Source organism: Pteropus alecto, unplaced genomic scaffold (assembly GCF_000325575.1).
Source record: "Pteropus alecto unplaced genomic scaffold, ASM32557v1 scaffold87, whole genome shotgun sequence".
NCBI classification, from domain to species: Eukaryota; Metazoa; Chordata; class Mammalia; order Chiroptera; family Pteropodidae; genus Pteropus; species Pteropus alecto.
Window position 1 is genome coordinate 21,421,407 of NW_006443225.1, and position 16,130 is coordinate 21,437,536.

The 16,130-nt window shown below is 40.7% G+C and overlaps 1 protein-coding gene and 1 non-coding gene across 2 annotated transcripts in view; both read left to right on the forward strand.

Moving 5' to 3' along the window:
* WWP1 (WW domain containing E3 ubiquitin protein ligase 1) overlaps nucleotides 1-16,130 on the forward strand; it is a 77,800-nt gene that overhangs the window by 25,510 nt on the left and 36,160 nt on the right. Inside the window, exons 3-5 of the mRNA XM_006924107.3 lie at nucleotides 1,642-1,732; nucleotides 10,114-10,252; nucleotides 10,883-11,007. Coding sequence (XP_006924169.1) covers nucleotides 1,663-1,732; nucleotides 10,114-10,252; nucleotides 10,883-11,007 — 334 coding nt within the window. The 5' untranslated portion in view covers nucleotides 1,642-1,662. The remainder of the gene's footprint in view (nucleotides 1-1,641; nucleotides 1,733-10,113; nucleotides 10,253-10,882; nucleotides 11,008-16,130) is intronic.
* Nucleotides 935-1,053, forward strand: LOC112472673. The gene has a single exon (XR_003043737.1). It is a non-coding gene; the product is annotated as a 5S ribosomal RNA (ribosomal RNA).

Genomic DNA, 16,130 nt, shown 5'->3' on the forward strand with positions numbered 1-16,130 from the left:
CCTGCTGACTTGGGCCGTACCTCAGTGGGCCCTCCCCTACCTCTGCCGGCCCATCCCTGCCTCGTTGGGCTCTCCCCTATCTTGTAGCAGGCTCAGTGCTTTGTCACTTGATCCTAGTGCTACTGTCCACCTGCACTTCCAGGGCAATGCTCTAATTAAAAGAAATTTGTTTTTGCTTACTACGCACCATTCCTTTATGTTACTTCAACCCACTTTAAATAGTGTTATTGTTGGCTACCATTATATGGAGTGAGAGCAGACTTGATAATTTCGTACTTATTGAGAACGTATTTGAAAAGTACATTAGTTTTAATTTATTTGGGATCTATTTACATTAAAGCAGGAAGACCTTTGAAAATAGCTATAAAATCTTCAGTTTTCAGTCGATTTTCATTGATTTTTTCAAAGGCTTCCATTTCCACCGCTTTTCTCATAAAAACATGGCAGCCAGTGTACCTGCAAGAAGATGTAATCCTTGAGCCCATTCTCTCATCTATAGAATGAGTCTTGGCCTGAATGACATCTCAGACCTTGTGACTATATGTTAATTAGAACCAGTTATCTTTTTACACACACAAAAATGCACATGTCTGCACACACACAGATCATAATATATGCAACTGTGAAGAAGGAAAGAGAACATAATGACTTTAGGGTTTGAGGTCCCTGAATTTGGAGAAGGCTCTAAATGGAGCACAGAAAAGACTACAAATGGGAAAATAGGGTAGACATTAATATTCAGTAATATTTCTCAGTCTTGCCCAGAATGTTCCACTTTATCTTCAGTAGGTTAAGGGTGGATAGAAGTTTAGCCTTAAAATATTTGTCATGCAGAAGAAAGCTGAAGTAGCTCCGCTTTGTATTTTATTTAAAATGTAAATATTGAAGTGGAGGAGTGAAACAACTCGAAAAAATCTGTAAAAAGAAGCGTGCAGTCTACGGCCACACTGCCCTGAACACACCCGATCCCGTCTGATCTCGGAAGCTAAGCAGGGTCGGGCCTGGTTAGTACTCAGATGGGAGACTGTCCAGGAAGACCAGGTGCTGTAGGTGTTAATAAAAAAAAAAGGCATGCAAGGTTTACTTGGGGATATGACATGGATATGATATGCAGTGTATAGACTGAATTAGGGGCTGTGTTTAAAAATTACGATAAAGGGTGTTGTTGAGACAGTTGATGAAATTACAGAATATATATTAGATAGTAGTAACATATACTAATTAAATCCCTGAATTTGATTATTGTGCTGTCATTATTTAAGAGAATGTTTTTATTCTTAGGAAATACACACTAAATATTAAAGGGTAAAGAGGGTAACTACTCAGATGGTTTAGATGATACATATATGCAAACCCATGTAAATATTAAATACGTGATGAGAGAGCTTAAAATTATTTGCTTACAAATCAGCCCGTGACCTGGTTTCTTTGCTCAGATTGACCCAGATATGGTTTGTTCGCCATAGTCTTCTGTAATACTTGTAGTACTAAGTCTTAATTTTAAATGGAGTACTATGACTATGCCAACATGTGATGAGTTGAAAATATTCTGTTAGGTGTGATTTCTTAATTGATTCAATTTGTTTTAATCATTGAAAATAATCCCTTGTCTAACACATGAATAAATTAAATTTTTCATAGGTTTAAGCTGAATTTTGGGACATGGCCACTGCTTCACCAAGGTCTGATACTAGTAATAACCACAGTGGAAGGTTACAGTTACAGGTAACTGGTAAGTTATTTTTTCTAATAATTTAAAATAGTGCTTTCCAGATGAAACTTTCCTTTAATCCTAATTCAGTGGGTTTATTCTGTATCTTTTCTTTGAGAGTCATACCATAGTGTATTTGTTGCAATAGACCTCAAAGGTAGATACCCGCATTTTATTTATTCAGTAAATGTTTATAGAACCTGTGCTGGCTGCGAAGAGGATATGTCTTTGGTCATGGGAGAATTTAGATATTGGAATAGGCATCATCGATTTGGTCCATAAATGATTATTAGGATGGAGAAGGAAGCCAGAGCACAAGGCCCTGGTTCCCCAGGAATTTACAGTGGTGAAACAGGTGCATTTTGTAAAGACAGTTACCATGCAGCGTGCTCATTAACCTGGTGCAGCGAGAGCGTAGGTCAAGGTGCGTTAGGTCTGCTCGAGACTGGAGCAGGCCTGTGGACTTACGGACTAGTGTAGGGGAAGGACTCACGGAGGGCGACGCTGTAACTCCTCGGGAGGAGTCGGAGTTGGTCTCAAGTTAGATTGGCAGCAGAGCGCGTTGGAGGGAGGGGTCAGCGTTTGCAAAAGGATGAAGGATCCATGGTCCCATGGTTAGGTCCCTTCAGATCAGTTGTCCTTGCTGGTTGGAATACACGATTCCAGGCGCAGTGGTCCGTTGGCCAGCGGTTGTACTTGTAGAAATTTATTTTGCAGATTTTATACTGTTTATATCATTATAAACAATACTTTATAATTTATGAAGTATTATATCATTTACATAATTATAAACTATATAATTTAATGTTTATATTTGTTATTTATATAAACAATATAAATATCTGCAAGATAATTTCCTAGAAGTAAAGTACGTATAGAGTTTGTAATGTATGCTATGTATAAATAAGAGTGTGTGCGTGTACGTCAACGTCGAGAGACATGGCGATGGAGACTGGCAGTGGGGTTCCAGGCAGGCAGGGGAATGAAGTGAAGAGAAGGAACTGAATGTGCGTGCCAGTGAGAGCCAAGTGCTGAGATGGCACCGCCGATCCATGCAAGGCAGGGTGTGGAATAGTGTGTGTAATAAGCTCCCACATGGGTGCACACCAGGAAGTGTGTGTGCATGGCTCTGTGCCTGGAGCGTTGGGAGTAAGCTTTGTCTCAGGAGGGCAGGAGTCAGGTCAGGTAAGCAGACGCCCTGTAACCCCGTGGCTCTCCTGAGTGTGAGGTCAGTTGTTTCTAGTTCATGGTGAACAGAGGGAGGAAATGCTTCCTGTCTTAGAAAGCAAAAAAGAAATCCTGACTTCCCTCTGATGTTTCTATTTCCGAATAACAAAAGGTATTTATACTTAATTTGACTTTCTCTTTAACCTAAAAGTCTTAATTCCAAATGGCAACATAGTTATATCTGTTCTCTCCTAACACACACAAAATAGCAATGTTAAAACTGTCAAAACAGTAGGGCTGCTCAGTGCAGTCTGAGATCTCTGTGAGTCCCCCCTAAGGTATGTAGTCAATACCACGTTTCAAAGTAGTTATGCCACCCACCGGGCGATCAGATTCATTGTTTCCAGTTATTTATTACATTTTATCACCATGGAAAGCATTTGTGCAGTTCTTGAGTCTAAACCCAGGCATTTGGAGATGCCTGGCTGCTCCTCCCGTCCCTCCCTCCCCCTTGCCCTATAGACATCGTTAGCTTTGGTCCCTCCTTCCATTGCTGCTTTTTGGAAGCATAGGCAGATATGTACGATACATGCGGTCATCTCTCTGCTCCCAAACCCCAGTTCTTCGCAACTTCTGCACTTGCTTTTCTTCATTTAACAGTGACGCCTGGAGTTTGCTCTGTGGCGGGTGACCGCGTGAACCAGAGGTGCCAGTCTCCCCCCGGGGGCTGGGGCCTCCACTCTTCCCTTCTTGTCACCTTCGCCTTTCGTTCTGTCGAGTACCTTACACCTACAGCCTTACCGATCTAGCGGCACCTGCTGGAATGACTGTACTGCTCTCGTTTGTCCCATGTGGAAACGGAGATGGATCAGACACGTGTCTGCCTTTGGGACAGAGGCCAGCGGAGGTCTTAGGCTCCACGCTGAGGGCCTCTTACTAGAGAGCGGTGACCGTGGCATTGTTTTCTCTTTTTAAGATGATCAGATAGTATGACGATGAAGGCTCCTTGCCTGTCGCAGGCTGGCAGGTCATGGTCTTCAAACTGAGAAACTCGATTAGCTGACTTATTTTTATTCTTATTTCTTTTCTTAACCCACATCTGATTGGCAGCAACAAATAAGAATTAGAACATTTATCAAGGAAAGCAGGATAACTAATAGAAAAAAGTCAGGAAACTACCTGCCATGATATGATTTATACTGTAGTGTGGTATGCACGTGTGTGTATTTATTCTGTAGTGTGGTATGTACGTGCATAAGAGCACACAGAAGTGAATCTTCTTCAATACTTTAGATTTCCTGCTTTCTACAGGAAAAGGTGAGAAACCAAGTGTTTAAGTTGTATGAAAAGATAAGACTTGAGAGTGAAAAACTAATGGGCTGTTGTATTCACATTTAGAAATTATTAGCTGTTGTGTCTTTTAATAGTTTCACTTTAAAAAATTTTAAATCATTTGTATCTTATTTTTATAGGAGTATTGTGAATTATAGATTCAACTTTATTCTTTTGAAATGCTTCAACATTTATGGAATAACTGCCTTTCTCGTTGATTTGAAATGCCACGTCATCAGATACTAACATCTCATTCTGTTCTTTTCACCTCTGCTCTTATATCACAGGCAAACTTAATTATTTTATAGTACTTTAAAATATATACATTGGGAAAAATCTCTCATTACTTTGCATTTTAAAACATGCCTTCACTAGAGGCTTTTGAAAAAAAATGGGAGAGAGGCTTTGTTCATGCCTCTCGTGACCACATTAAAGCTGTGACAGAAACACAGAGCAAACAGCAAGCACAGTCACCTGGGATCTAGACTAATAGAAGCCCTACACTTAGGGAGAGAAATAATTAACCTGCAGTGGTGAAGGGAGGGGGCAAAGGCACCAGGCGGCCCAGTCCCAACGGCTGAGTGGGACAGAGGCTGCGACAGCTGCAGACGCCTCTTAAAGGGGCCGTGTCCGCAGTTGGACTTTCACGGTGACGGACCTGCTCGTCCTGAGCACCAGCACTGGGTCAGCTGCGCGGGGGCCACCAGGCACTTACCGGGGGACACGGAGTTGCCGGAGCGAGGGCTGGGGGCGAGGCTCTCTCCCAGGCATAAGTGCTGGCGGTGTCCACCGTTCCTCTGTGGAGCCTTCCTCGCTACCAGTGTGCGGACCCAGCGCTGCCACAGCTGAGACATCATTCCCCCAGAGGATTTCCCAAAACTTGGCCTCCCCCAGCTGGCAGCCCCATCCAAGCCACATCCAGGGTGTAACCTCAGCAAGCGCAGTGCTCCTTGCTGAGCCAACTCCAAGACTCACACTCGTGGCAGCTGACCTCAGTTTCTGGAGTGGCCTTTTGAAGCAACCAACTGTAAGCACAGCATCTGTGGTTCGCTTGCTGAATCTTAACAGGTGGCCCTGGAGGGGTAGAGGCTTGGGCTAAATTTGGCCCACAGCTGAACCCCTCTCAAGACTGTGCCATTGGACACCTACCTCACAAATCCACACTAATAAGACCGGGAGACTAAGAGCTTTGCTTAGTTCATAGAAACAGACACAGAAAGGCAGCCAAGATGGGAAGACAAAGAAGCAGAAACCATATGAGAGAACAGAACAGAGATCCAGAAATAATGGAGTCAAGCAATCTACAGATGCAGAGTTCAAAACGCTGGTTAGAAAGATGCTCAATGAACTTAGGGGAAATGTGGATGAATTCAGTGAGAACTTTAACAAAGAGATAAAAACCATAAAAGTGGAAATGGAAATTATAAAAGGGAACCAGTCAGAAATGAAGAACACATTATCTGAGATGAAGAGTATATTAGAGGGAATCAACAGAGTGGATGAAGAAGAGGATCGAACCACTGACACAGGATGGGGAAGCCAAGGACACTCAACCGGAACAGCAAGAAAAAGGAGCCTGTGGGACACAATTAAATGAAAAAATATCCGTGTCATAGGAGTCCCTGAAGGAAAACAAGAAGTCGAAGAGCTATTTGAAGAAATAATGATGGAAAACTTCCTTACCCTGGTGAAGGAAGTAGACATGTAACCCCAGGAAACTCAGTCACCAAAAAGGTGAACCCAAAGAGGCCCACACCAAGACACATCATTTTGAAAATGCCAAAGTTTAAATACAAAGAGCATCAAGAGAAAAGCAGTTACCTCCAAGGGAACACCCGAAAGACTGGTAGCTGATTTCTCGAATTATGTAGAACAGAAGGGTTTGGCACAAAAAATTCAATGTGGTGAAAACCCAGGATCTACAACCAAGACTACTTTATCCAGCAAAGCTATCATTTAGAGTCGAAGAACAGATAAAGAGCTTCCCAGACAAAAATAAGCTAAAGGAATTTATGAACACCAAGCCAGTATTACAGGAAGTATAGGAGGGACTTCTTTAAGAAGATAAAACAGGTATCAAAAACAGGAATAAAGAATGGTAATAACTACATTCCTATCAACAACTGCCTCATGGAAAAGAATTAAGTGCTCCAACCAAAAGATAGAGTGGCCGAATGGATAGGAATAAAATACTCCTACATATATATATTTCCTACAAGAGACTTCAGATTAACAGGCAGACTAAAAGGAAGGGGACGGAAAAAGATACTGCCTTGATGGACCTAGAGGGTATTGCACTGAATCAAATAAGTCAGAGAAAGACAAATATCACAGGATTTCATGAACACGTGGAATCTAAAGAACAAAATAAACAACAAAAAAACTCCTACAGAGAATATTTTGAGGGCTACTAGATGTGAGGGGTGTTGGGAGGGATGGTGGCAAACAGCAAAGGGATTAAGTACAAATGGATAGTTACAAAATAGACACGGAGATATAAAATGTAGCATAAGGAAAATAATAATGTAATAAATATGTAAGAGAGAAGAAGGGTACTAGATTTAGTGTAGTGATCACTTTGTGAGTTATACAGATCTCTAATCACTGCTGTCCAACTCAAACTATATTAGTAGTAGTAATGTATCGTTGTATGCCAACTATAATTGAAAAAAATCTCGTTGAATGGTACAATGTACATACGAGCAACTAATTGTCTATTATATTTCAATAAAGCCGGGGTGGGGGGTGGATTTTAAAATAGAACGTGCCTTCTCATTCTCTAATTTTCCGTACTTTTCATTTGAATTTGAGTCCCCCGCCCTTTTCCTCTGTTGCCCTTTCAACAAAAGCCTTCAAAACCATGTTAGTCTTTTCATCTAGATCATTTAAAAATAATGTATTAAATTGGAGATAATTGAAATTATTCAGTGTTAAAACTTCCAAATCCAGGAATATGTCATGTCATTTTCTTCAAGTCTTCTATCAGTGAAGTTTTATAGTAATCCTCATTGTATCCTATACATTTAAGTTTATTACTAAAATTTTGGGTGGGGGGTATTATAATTGAGATTTAAAAATTTTCTCTTTATATCACACAAACAACTCTTTTTGGTAGATTTTCAGTATTTATATAATTTCACATACAGGACATTCTATGTAGAATACCAAATTAAACTCAGTAATGGGAAAATAAAATTATGTATGCCACTAATTAGAATTTTTATTTTAATAAGGTTATCTTTTAGTTATTTAAAATCATACTATTCTAGCTATTTGTATGCACATTTTGCCAGCATATTGTAAATTTCTTACGAGATTAAAAATTATCTTTTAAAAAACCACTTTCCTTACCTTGCCAGCATCTGGTGTGATTGAGGACTTTGCTAATTGAAGATAGTAGCTGCGTTTTGAATGTTTCTGCAGTTAAGGCTGAAGAGTCAGTAATGATGGCATGATCGTCACCATTGTTGGGTGCTGGCTCCCGTTGATGATGATAGTGCTTTGCGTGCCTTCACTCACCACCAATCCTAACAATCAGGTGCTATTGTTCCCCTGTTTTTCAGATGAGAAAATTGAAGGTCAGAGAGGTTAATCGACTTACTTAAGGTTAGGTGTCTAGTAAGTGGCAGAGTTAAAATATGAGCCCAGATATGTGCAGCCCAGCACCTTTTCTTTTTAAAGACAATTTTAAAAGCAGCTTTAGGTTTGGAGCAACATCGAGAGGCAGATACAGAGATTCCCACACGCCCCCACACACATACAGCCTCCCCTGTTACAGAGATTCCCACATGCCCCCACACGCATACAGCCTCCCCTGTTACCATCACCCTACCTCCCAGTGGAACATTCGTTACAGCTGATGAACCCACACAGCTACAACGTCATCAGGGTTTGTAGTTTTACCTTAGGGTTCACTCCTGGTGTACATTCTGTGGATTTGGACAAGTGTATAATGTCTTGTATCATTATGGTATCACACAGAGTAGATTCTCTGTCCTAAAAATCCTCTGTGTGTCACTTACTCATCCTTTCCTCTGACCTCCAACCCCAACTCCTGGCAATCACTGGTATTTTTACTGTCTGCATAGTTTTGCCTTTTTTAGGATGTTGTAGAGTTGGAATCATGCATTATGTAGCCATTTCAGACAGGCTTCTTTCACTTAGTCATTTGCGTTTACGGCACTTCCTCGTGCTTCCACGGCCTGACAGCTCATTTCTGTTTAGTGCCAAGTAACATTCCATTGTCTAGGTAGACCACAGTTCATTTATCCATCACGCGAAGGGCATCTTGGTTGCTTCCAAGTTTTGGCAATTATGAATAAAGCTGCTATAAGCATCCATGTGCAAGTTTCTGTGTGGACATAGTTTTTACCTCCTTTGGATAGATACCAAAGAGTACAATTGCTGGATCGTATAGTAACCGTGTGTTAAGTTTGTAAGAAACTACCAAACTGTCCTCCAAAGTGGCTGTACTGCTTCGATTCCCACCGGCAGCGAATTAGCGTTCCTGTGGCTGCACATCCTCGTCGGCACTTGGTGTCATCGGTGTCTCGGATTTGGGCCATTCTGATGGGTGCACAGTGGGGTCTCACTGTCATTTTAGTTTAATGTGTCTCTGATGACATAGGCTGTGGAGCATCTTTTCAGATGCTTATCTGCTGCCTTACATCTTTGGTGAGTGTCTGTTAAGCTTTGGACCATGTTTTAATCAGGTGGTTTTCTTGAGTTTTAAGTATATTTTGGACTACATTTCTTTGTCAGATGTGACTTTTGGTAAATATGTTCTCCAATTTTGTGGCTTGTTTTCTCATTTTCTTGACATCTTTCACAGAGCAGAAGTTTTTAATGAAGTTCTGCTTATCATTTTTTTCATGGATTGTGCCTTGGATATTATATCTAAAAAGTTATGTTCACACAAAAGTGCACTAATGTTCATGGCAATATTATGCATAACAGCCAAAAAGTGGGGACAACCTAATGTCTAGCCGTTGGCGAATGGAGCGTGAGGAGTGGTGGAGCGTCCATCCAGGAGTGTCATCTGTCAGTGAGAGGGACGAAGTGCGTGTGCGTGCCGCCACCTGTGCGAACCTCGAAAGCACGCTACGTGAAGGAGGCCAGTCACGAAAAGACCACGTGTATGAGTTCATGTAGATGAAGTATCCAGAGCAGTAGGCAAATCTGTAGAGAAAGAAAGTAGGTTACTACAGTTGAACAAGGTGGGAGTTAGGGATCCTGACCCCTGGGTAGTAAAAAATCTGAGTATAACTTTTGACTCCAAAAACATAACTACTAATAACTTACTGCTGACCAGAACCTTACCCGATAACAGTGAGTTAACGCACACTTTGTATGCTATACGCATTACATACTGTGTTCTTACAACGAACTAGAGAAAAGATGTTGTTAAGGATGGGGAAATAGTTACAGTGCTATACGTGTTTTTATGGAAAAATGCACATAAGTGGACCTGTGTAGTTCAAGCCTGTGTGGTTCGAGGGTCAACTGTAGTTTCCTTGGGCTGGGAGGTCAGGGGAGTTGGGAGGTGCTGGGAGGAAACAGGGCGGTGACTGGCTAATGATATGGGATATCTTTTTGGGGTGATGACTGTTTTTTAAAATCAATTGTGGTGATGGTTGCACAACTACCATTAAATTGTATAGTGAAAATGAGTGAACTATATGGTATGTGAATTATATTTCAGTAACATTGTTAAAATGTCAAATGGTTCTCAGGCATTATCATACTCCTGTTATAATGCTGTTTTTTTTTGTTTTTTTGTTTTTCATTTTTTCAATGAAAAGAGTTTGAGTTGCATAAGAAGCACAGTTCCATTTTTATTTATTAGTGCAAAATACTGTTTTCTGGCTACATATATTCACTAGTGAATATCATGTTTCTGTTAGTTTCTAGTGCCAAACTAAAAAGAAAAAAGAACTGGTTTGGAACAGCAATATATACAGAAGTAGTCGTAGATGGAGAAATTAAGAAAACAGCAAAATCCAGTAGTTCTTCTAATCCAAAATGGAATGAACAGCTAACTGTGTAAGTACCTTATATAGAGAATGCAAAATTTTCAAAAGGGAGTGTGATTCTTGGAATTATTTTTATTATTATTTTGTAGTGTAACTAATTATCCAGTATGAATGGACAACTTAAAATATGAAAAAATTTTGAGTTAATTTCATTGTCTTTACAGAGGAAGCATACTAATCCTTTTGCTTTATGAAGTAAATTATTTCCACATAGCGATGTTTTATTACTGTCTTGGAAAAATAAATAGGGCAGAAAATCAATTATTCTTAATTTTGGCATTTCTGAAATATACAGTGTTATAAATTTGTGTAACAAATTAGAACCAATGCCATCAGTCGTCTTAAATCTTTAGAAATTTGTTCAAATAGAAATAGTCCTTGTGAAGTCTCAGACTCTTGGTGTATTCTTGTTGTTTTGGTTCGCTAATTATAAACATTCTCATCTGGCTTTTGAAGTCCTAATGTTCTTGAAAGTAAATACTCTTAATAATTCAAGTAGTTTACTGTTTCATACAATATTTTTTTCCTCAGATAAACTGAATCATGGCTTTTAAAAATTTATTGAAGTAAATTAATAGGAATTATCACTTAGAATAATGGAATATCCTCCTGTATTTTTGTTATGATTTTACCTGTACAGAAACGTGACCCCACAGACCACACTGGAATTTCGAGTTTGGAGCCATCACACTTTAAAAGCAGATGCTTTATTAGGAAGAGCAACCATAGATTTGAAACAAGCTCTGTTAACACACGACAGAAAGTGTAAGTTTTTCGTTCTAACTTTTCTTTCTTCAAAAGTTTGTTTTAGACACTTTGAACGTGTCCTGAAGCCCTAAAGCAAGAATGTAGTTTCGCATTTGTAAAGGAGAACTTGCGTTGGCCTGTGGCTGTGGCGTTATATGCAATAGGGAATGTTTGCCGTGGCCTTTGTCCGCCCCGCAGATTTACAGAACCATCTGTCATTCACGACTTCTCCAGAGCAGGAGTACTTGCAGCGAGATGACTAGGACACAGGTTTTCTGATTCACAGGTGCTTAATTTTGATTAGAAGCAGTAGAAATTAATACGACTCTAGATAGACAGCCTTGTAGAATTGAAAAATACACTGACAATTGATAAAATTCTTGGCTGCTGTTCTTCTGGCCTCTTGGCTCAGCACTTCACTTGGGCTTGAGTTTGGCATCAGTTGAATGAGCTGAAATTAAATTTGGGGGGTGTTGTGGGATTTATTTTTAAAAAGAAGCAAACCAATAAAAACTGCTTATAAACCAAACAACCCAACAAAAACATGACAAGCTAGTGATGAATAAAGTTATGTTCAGCACTAAAAACATTTCCTGTCAAATATGAATTCACTCACTGGTCTGTGGGGGAAGGTTGATAATAAAAAGGTGTTATGTTTTTGAGATGTGCCATACCCAGAGAATGTTTGATAACCAGCACCCTAAATGTCCAGAATCCGGCCGCACAGAGAAGACCCCAGCGGAGGGGGTTGGCAGGGCGTCCGCACCGGGTCACAGAGCGTGGGTTTTACGGGAGGAAGCAGCGGCATGGTGTCCCGAGAGAAGGAAGGCAGACTGAGACTTTAGGTCACATGATGATGACAGGGAGAGGAACATGGAGCGCCCTGGGTCTCATGTGCCGGAAGGTTCCGGGACACTTTCTGGCAAGACACTTCAGAAAGTTTGTGGTGTGAATGGCAGGCGGGGTAAAGTCCTCGAAGGCGGATCACAGTATGGGGGAGGTGACTGGAACCAGAAGAAATATCTGTGGGGGCCGTGCTGTTCTAGGGTAATTTTAGGGGCGAAGAGACATGATGTGGTCACAGTGGGAAATGTGGCTAGTGCAACTGAGGAGCTTAGTTTTAAATTTTATTTCACTTTAATTAACTTTAAATGTAAATAGCCACACGTGACTACTAGTGGCTGTCATGTTGGATAGTGCAGCCTGGAACTATCTTCTTATGTTCGAGTTACAAAATCAGAGTTTATTCCTGTTTTTCAAAAAAAGAAAAAAGCTTTTTGCGCACGTATTCTGTTTTCCTTCATAGAGTTTCAGGTTTTACAGTAGCTGTCACACCGGCTCTCTGGTAAGGGTCAGTTCTAGAAGCTCCTTTAGTGCGTTTTCTTAATTGCTGGTCCAAAATCTGTTTTGTTTTAGGAAAATCTCTCAATTTAGTAGAGTCCAGGTTTCTCCCTTACTGCGATTCTCTGCCATTTGTCGTTTGTGTTGCTTCTGGCCCCATATCTGTGTTATTTCATCATGGCCACCTCTCCCCCTAGGCATGTCATGCCATCTCTTAGCTGGGTCTCTGTTTTGTTTGTAGCTCCTTTCTTTGTTGTCTCCAGTGCTGTTTTGAAGTTTTCATGGTTACTATTATGTTTCTGGTTTTCTCTCCAAAGTCATTTCTTTTATAATAGTTCTTAGGATTTTATTTAAAGTTCTCAAAACACGTATTAGTCAATAGATCTTCTTTACCTACGATCTTAAATGCTTTTTCCTATAACTTAAGGATTGTTTCTTTTGACCTCAGCAGTCTTTTAAATCAGACCTAAGTTGCTTTATTTTTCCACTTGTTAACAGCTAGTAAGGCTTATCTTCTCATTTCTAATTACTTACGATATTTTAAAATAAAGATGCCTAGATGCCTTTGTTTTGGTTTTCATATGTTTGGTTCAAAGCTTCCTGTCTTCCTAGAAGTTGCATACGATACCTATTTTGTGCTCTGATAACTTGAGAGAAGTTAGAAGCCCATAAAAGTAACTGTATCTTCACTTTCTTAGATCTAAGACTTTTATTTATTAAATAAACATTTACTGAGTTTAAGGAAGAAACTTAGGAAATATGAAGAATACACGGTTTCTTCCCGCGTGATAGGAATCCAGCAGTCCGCAGTCTCCATATCTAAGTGTCTCGCGGGTGCCAACGTCATTGTCCGTCTTCTGCTTTATGAGGCTGATTTCTTCCCACACTCAAGGCTCTGACATTTTGTTCTCATGTTTTCATGTGTCCTTTCTCCTGCTGTATTTGGGATAAGGGTGGAGGATTAATTTATTCGAATAAGTTTTCTTCCAGTTTTTTGGAGATATTTACTACTACTTCCTTCACGGTGTAATATGAATTGTTAGAGCCATCCATAGCCTTAAATGAAACTCACGACTCATCCAACATAAAGTCATCTGTATTTTCCCAGTGGAAACCCAACTGTGACTTGCTAGGGAAACTCTCTGACTTCTTCACATTTAAATCCTAGCGAGCCTTCAGTCCCTAACCATCATTTGCTCCATGTCATAAGCCATTTGGGTGGTGTCTGAAGCTTTCGTTCATGCCAGCCTCTAATACATTCTCAGAGCATTTGTGGGTTTAATTTTTGCCTCTTTTATGTGTTCAGATCACTTGAACACCATTCGAAATTATGGAAGTTATTTCATTGGCTCTGCAGATATGTGTGGTATTTGTAGCTTGCTTTATGTCACTGGCATTAAAGACTGATATCTGAGATACATTTCTCCCTCTCAGCCCCCGACTGGTTGTTAAATTGCAACTCCTCTGTTATCAGAGATAATCAAAGCTGGACACTGAAGTGGTGAGGACAGATTTTAATCCATCACGTGCTGGTAGAGTAAGGAGCAGGGCCCGGCTTGACCTGGCACGACCCTCTGTTTGTAGGAAGTTGCTAGGCGTTTCAAAGGGAAAATCAGGGAGTGGCGGAGTCAGTGGATTAGTCCGGTGAGGAACGTGAAAGTTAGAAAGTGATGATTGGTATGCGTGATGAGCTTTGTCTTCTGGAGTTCTGTTCGGCCACGGACCCGGGGAGACTGGAGCCCTGTCCTTCCTGACAATTACATTTCATAAGAATGGCTTTCGGGTCCTTGAGAAAGGACAGGAATTAATTATGTGATAGTCTCCTCACTTTAATGATTCAAAAATATTATACCCAGCCTTCCCTGTTCAGAATCGCGAGAGACTAGATGACGTGGACAGATTAGTTGGGTCCTGGACAGGTGAGTCCTTGAGGCACTGATGCTTTTTGCTGAGGCAGGGGCAGTCTCAAAAAAAAACCACAAAACCTTACGAACTCGAGTTAGAATCATGGGTGATGCTGCTCACAGCTTCCAGGATACTGTGCTTTTGGCTGACAGCTAGATAGCAGAGCTGAGCTGGGATGGTTGCAGTCTAGAATCGGGGGTGCCCTCCAAGCACGGCAGAAAGCAAAACAGACCCGACTGTACTCAAGCCCAAAAGTAACCCTTAGATGAATATCCGAGAATGAGTGAGGAGATAGTTTAAGAGAAATGGCTGTAAGTTTTCGAACACTGATGAAAAATATGAATCTGCAGATCCATAACACCCCAAGCGGTGGGGAAAGAGAAAGTCATGCCTAGACACAGCGCAGCCATGCGCATGGCACTGAACACAAACAGCAGCTTTAGAGAAAACAGGTCATGTGCAAAGATTTATACATTAGAATTGCAGAATTAGCCATAAGGGGAGAGGATAGTGGAAAAATGGCTTCGAAGAGTTGAGAGAAGGTTATAATCAGTATGAGACTGAATGCCCAACAGAACAGTTGGAGGATGAGAATACATACATTTACAGATTAAAAAACAGCATTTACCACCAAGAGACTTACACTAAAGGGTTTAAAAACGCCTTTCTTTAATAACCTACTCAAGTGTCTAAATGTTTTAGGAACAGGAACTAAATCTCCAATTCCAGATGCTTTAAGTGGAGCCAGAAGACAAGAATGAAATAGAATGGTTGCCAGCATAGTTTTCTTCACATATAGACTGTTAGACTCCAGGTAAAGCTGAAGTTCATGCACTCGTAGGGGTTCGTTGTATTTCTGCTCGTTTCCCTAATTGTTTTTATTGTTTTTGTGATCTGAAGTGGAACTGAGGTTTATGGAGATACAAATGATTGGGTGAGTATTCTATAAGGTCTTCTTTTACTACATGGTTCTTAATTTTTTAAAAGAACCAATGATTAGTAGTAATTTCAGTTTTTTGTCTTGTCTTTTCTGTACTTGGATAATTAGTATGTTTATGCTGGACATTTGGTAAATGAAAAAAAAAAAAAAAGTTTAAAGTTTAAATGTAGGAAAGACCACAGTCAAGGAGTTTATCCAAGAAGTGAAGGGTCCTATGATTTCAAGAGCTGCAGAAAGGCAGTGGAGATGAGACTGAAATAGTTGGCCTCATCGTGTATAACGAAGGGGATCACCGATAACTTTTAATATATGTTCTGTGGGGTGGAAGTCGAAGCGAAATGACCTTGAGTTTAAGAACTAGATATCCTAATAATAGGAAGGAAATATTTGGCCTTATGTAAAAAAGAAAAAACGCTCTCGTCACAGTACTTAGCCTTTGCTGGCGCTTACTGTGTCAGATGTGGGCTAAGAGCGCTCTGCGTGGTTTTGCATCTGGACCTTATGACAGTCTCTTTAGTGTGATGCCCTCATCATCTCCATTTTGGATGAGGAAATGGAGACTTAAAATAGCGTGAGTGCTTTATTCAAAGTCAAGCTAGAAGTAGCAGAGCCGGAATGAGTAACCAAACCGTCTGACTCTGCAAAAATGTCTCCCGTACAAGAGTTTTGCGTGGCACCCTGGGCTGACGAGCCCATCTAGGCAGTTGCCACACTGGCCATCTGGATGTATTTACGTGTTCTGCGAGATTCATGCCGTGCAGAGGAGCTGCCGGAGACGGTGCCGGCAACGCGGGTGGGGCAAAGCCCCTGCGGCCCGGTGGGGCCTGCTGACAAACGCAGGTGCCGCTTCCCCGTGGCGCGTCAGGTGCTGAGTCAGCCATTCTTCACGTGCAGTTTTGATTTCCAAAACATTTTCATATGTGGCAAAAGATTTTAAGTTAGGATTTTTTTTTTC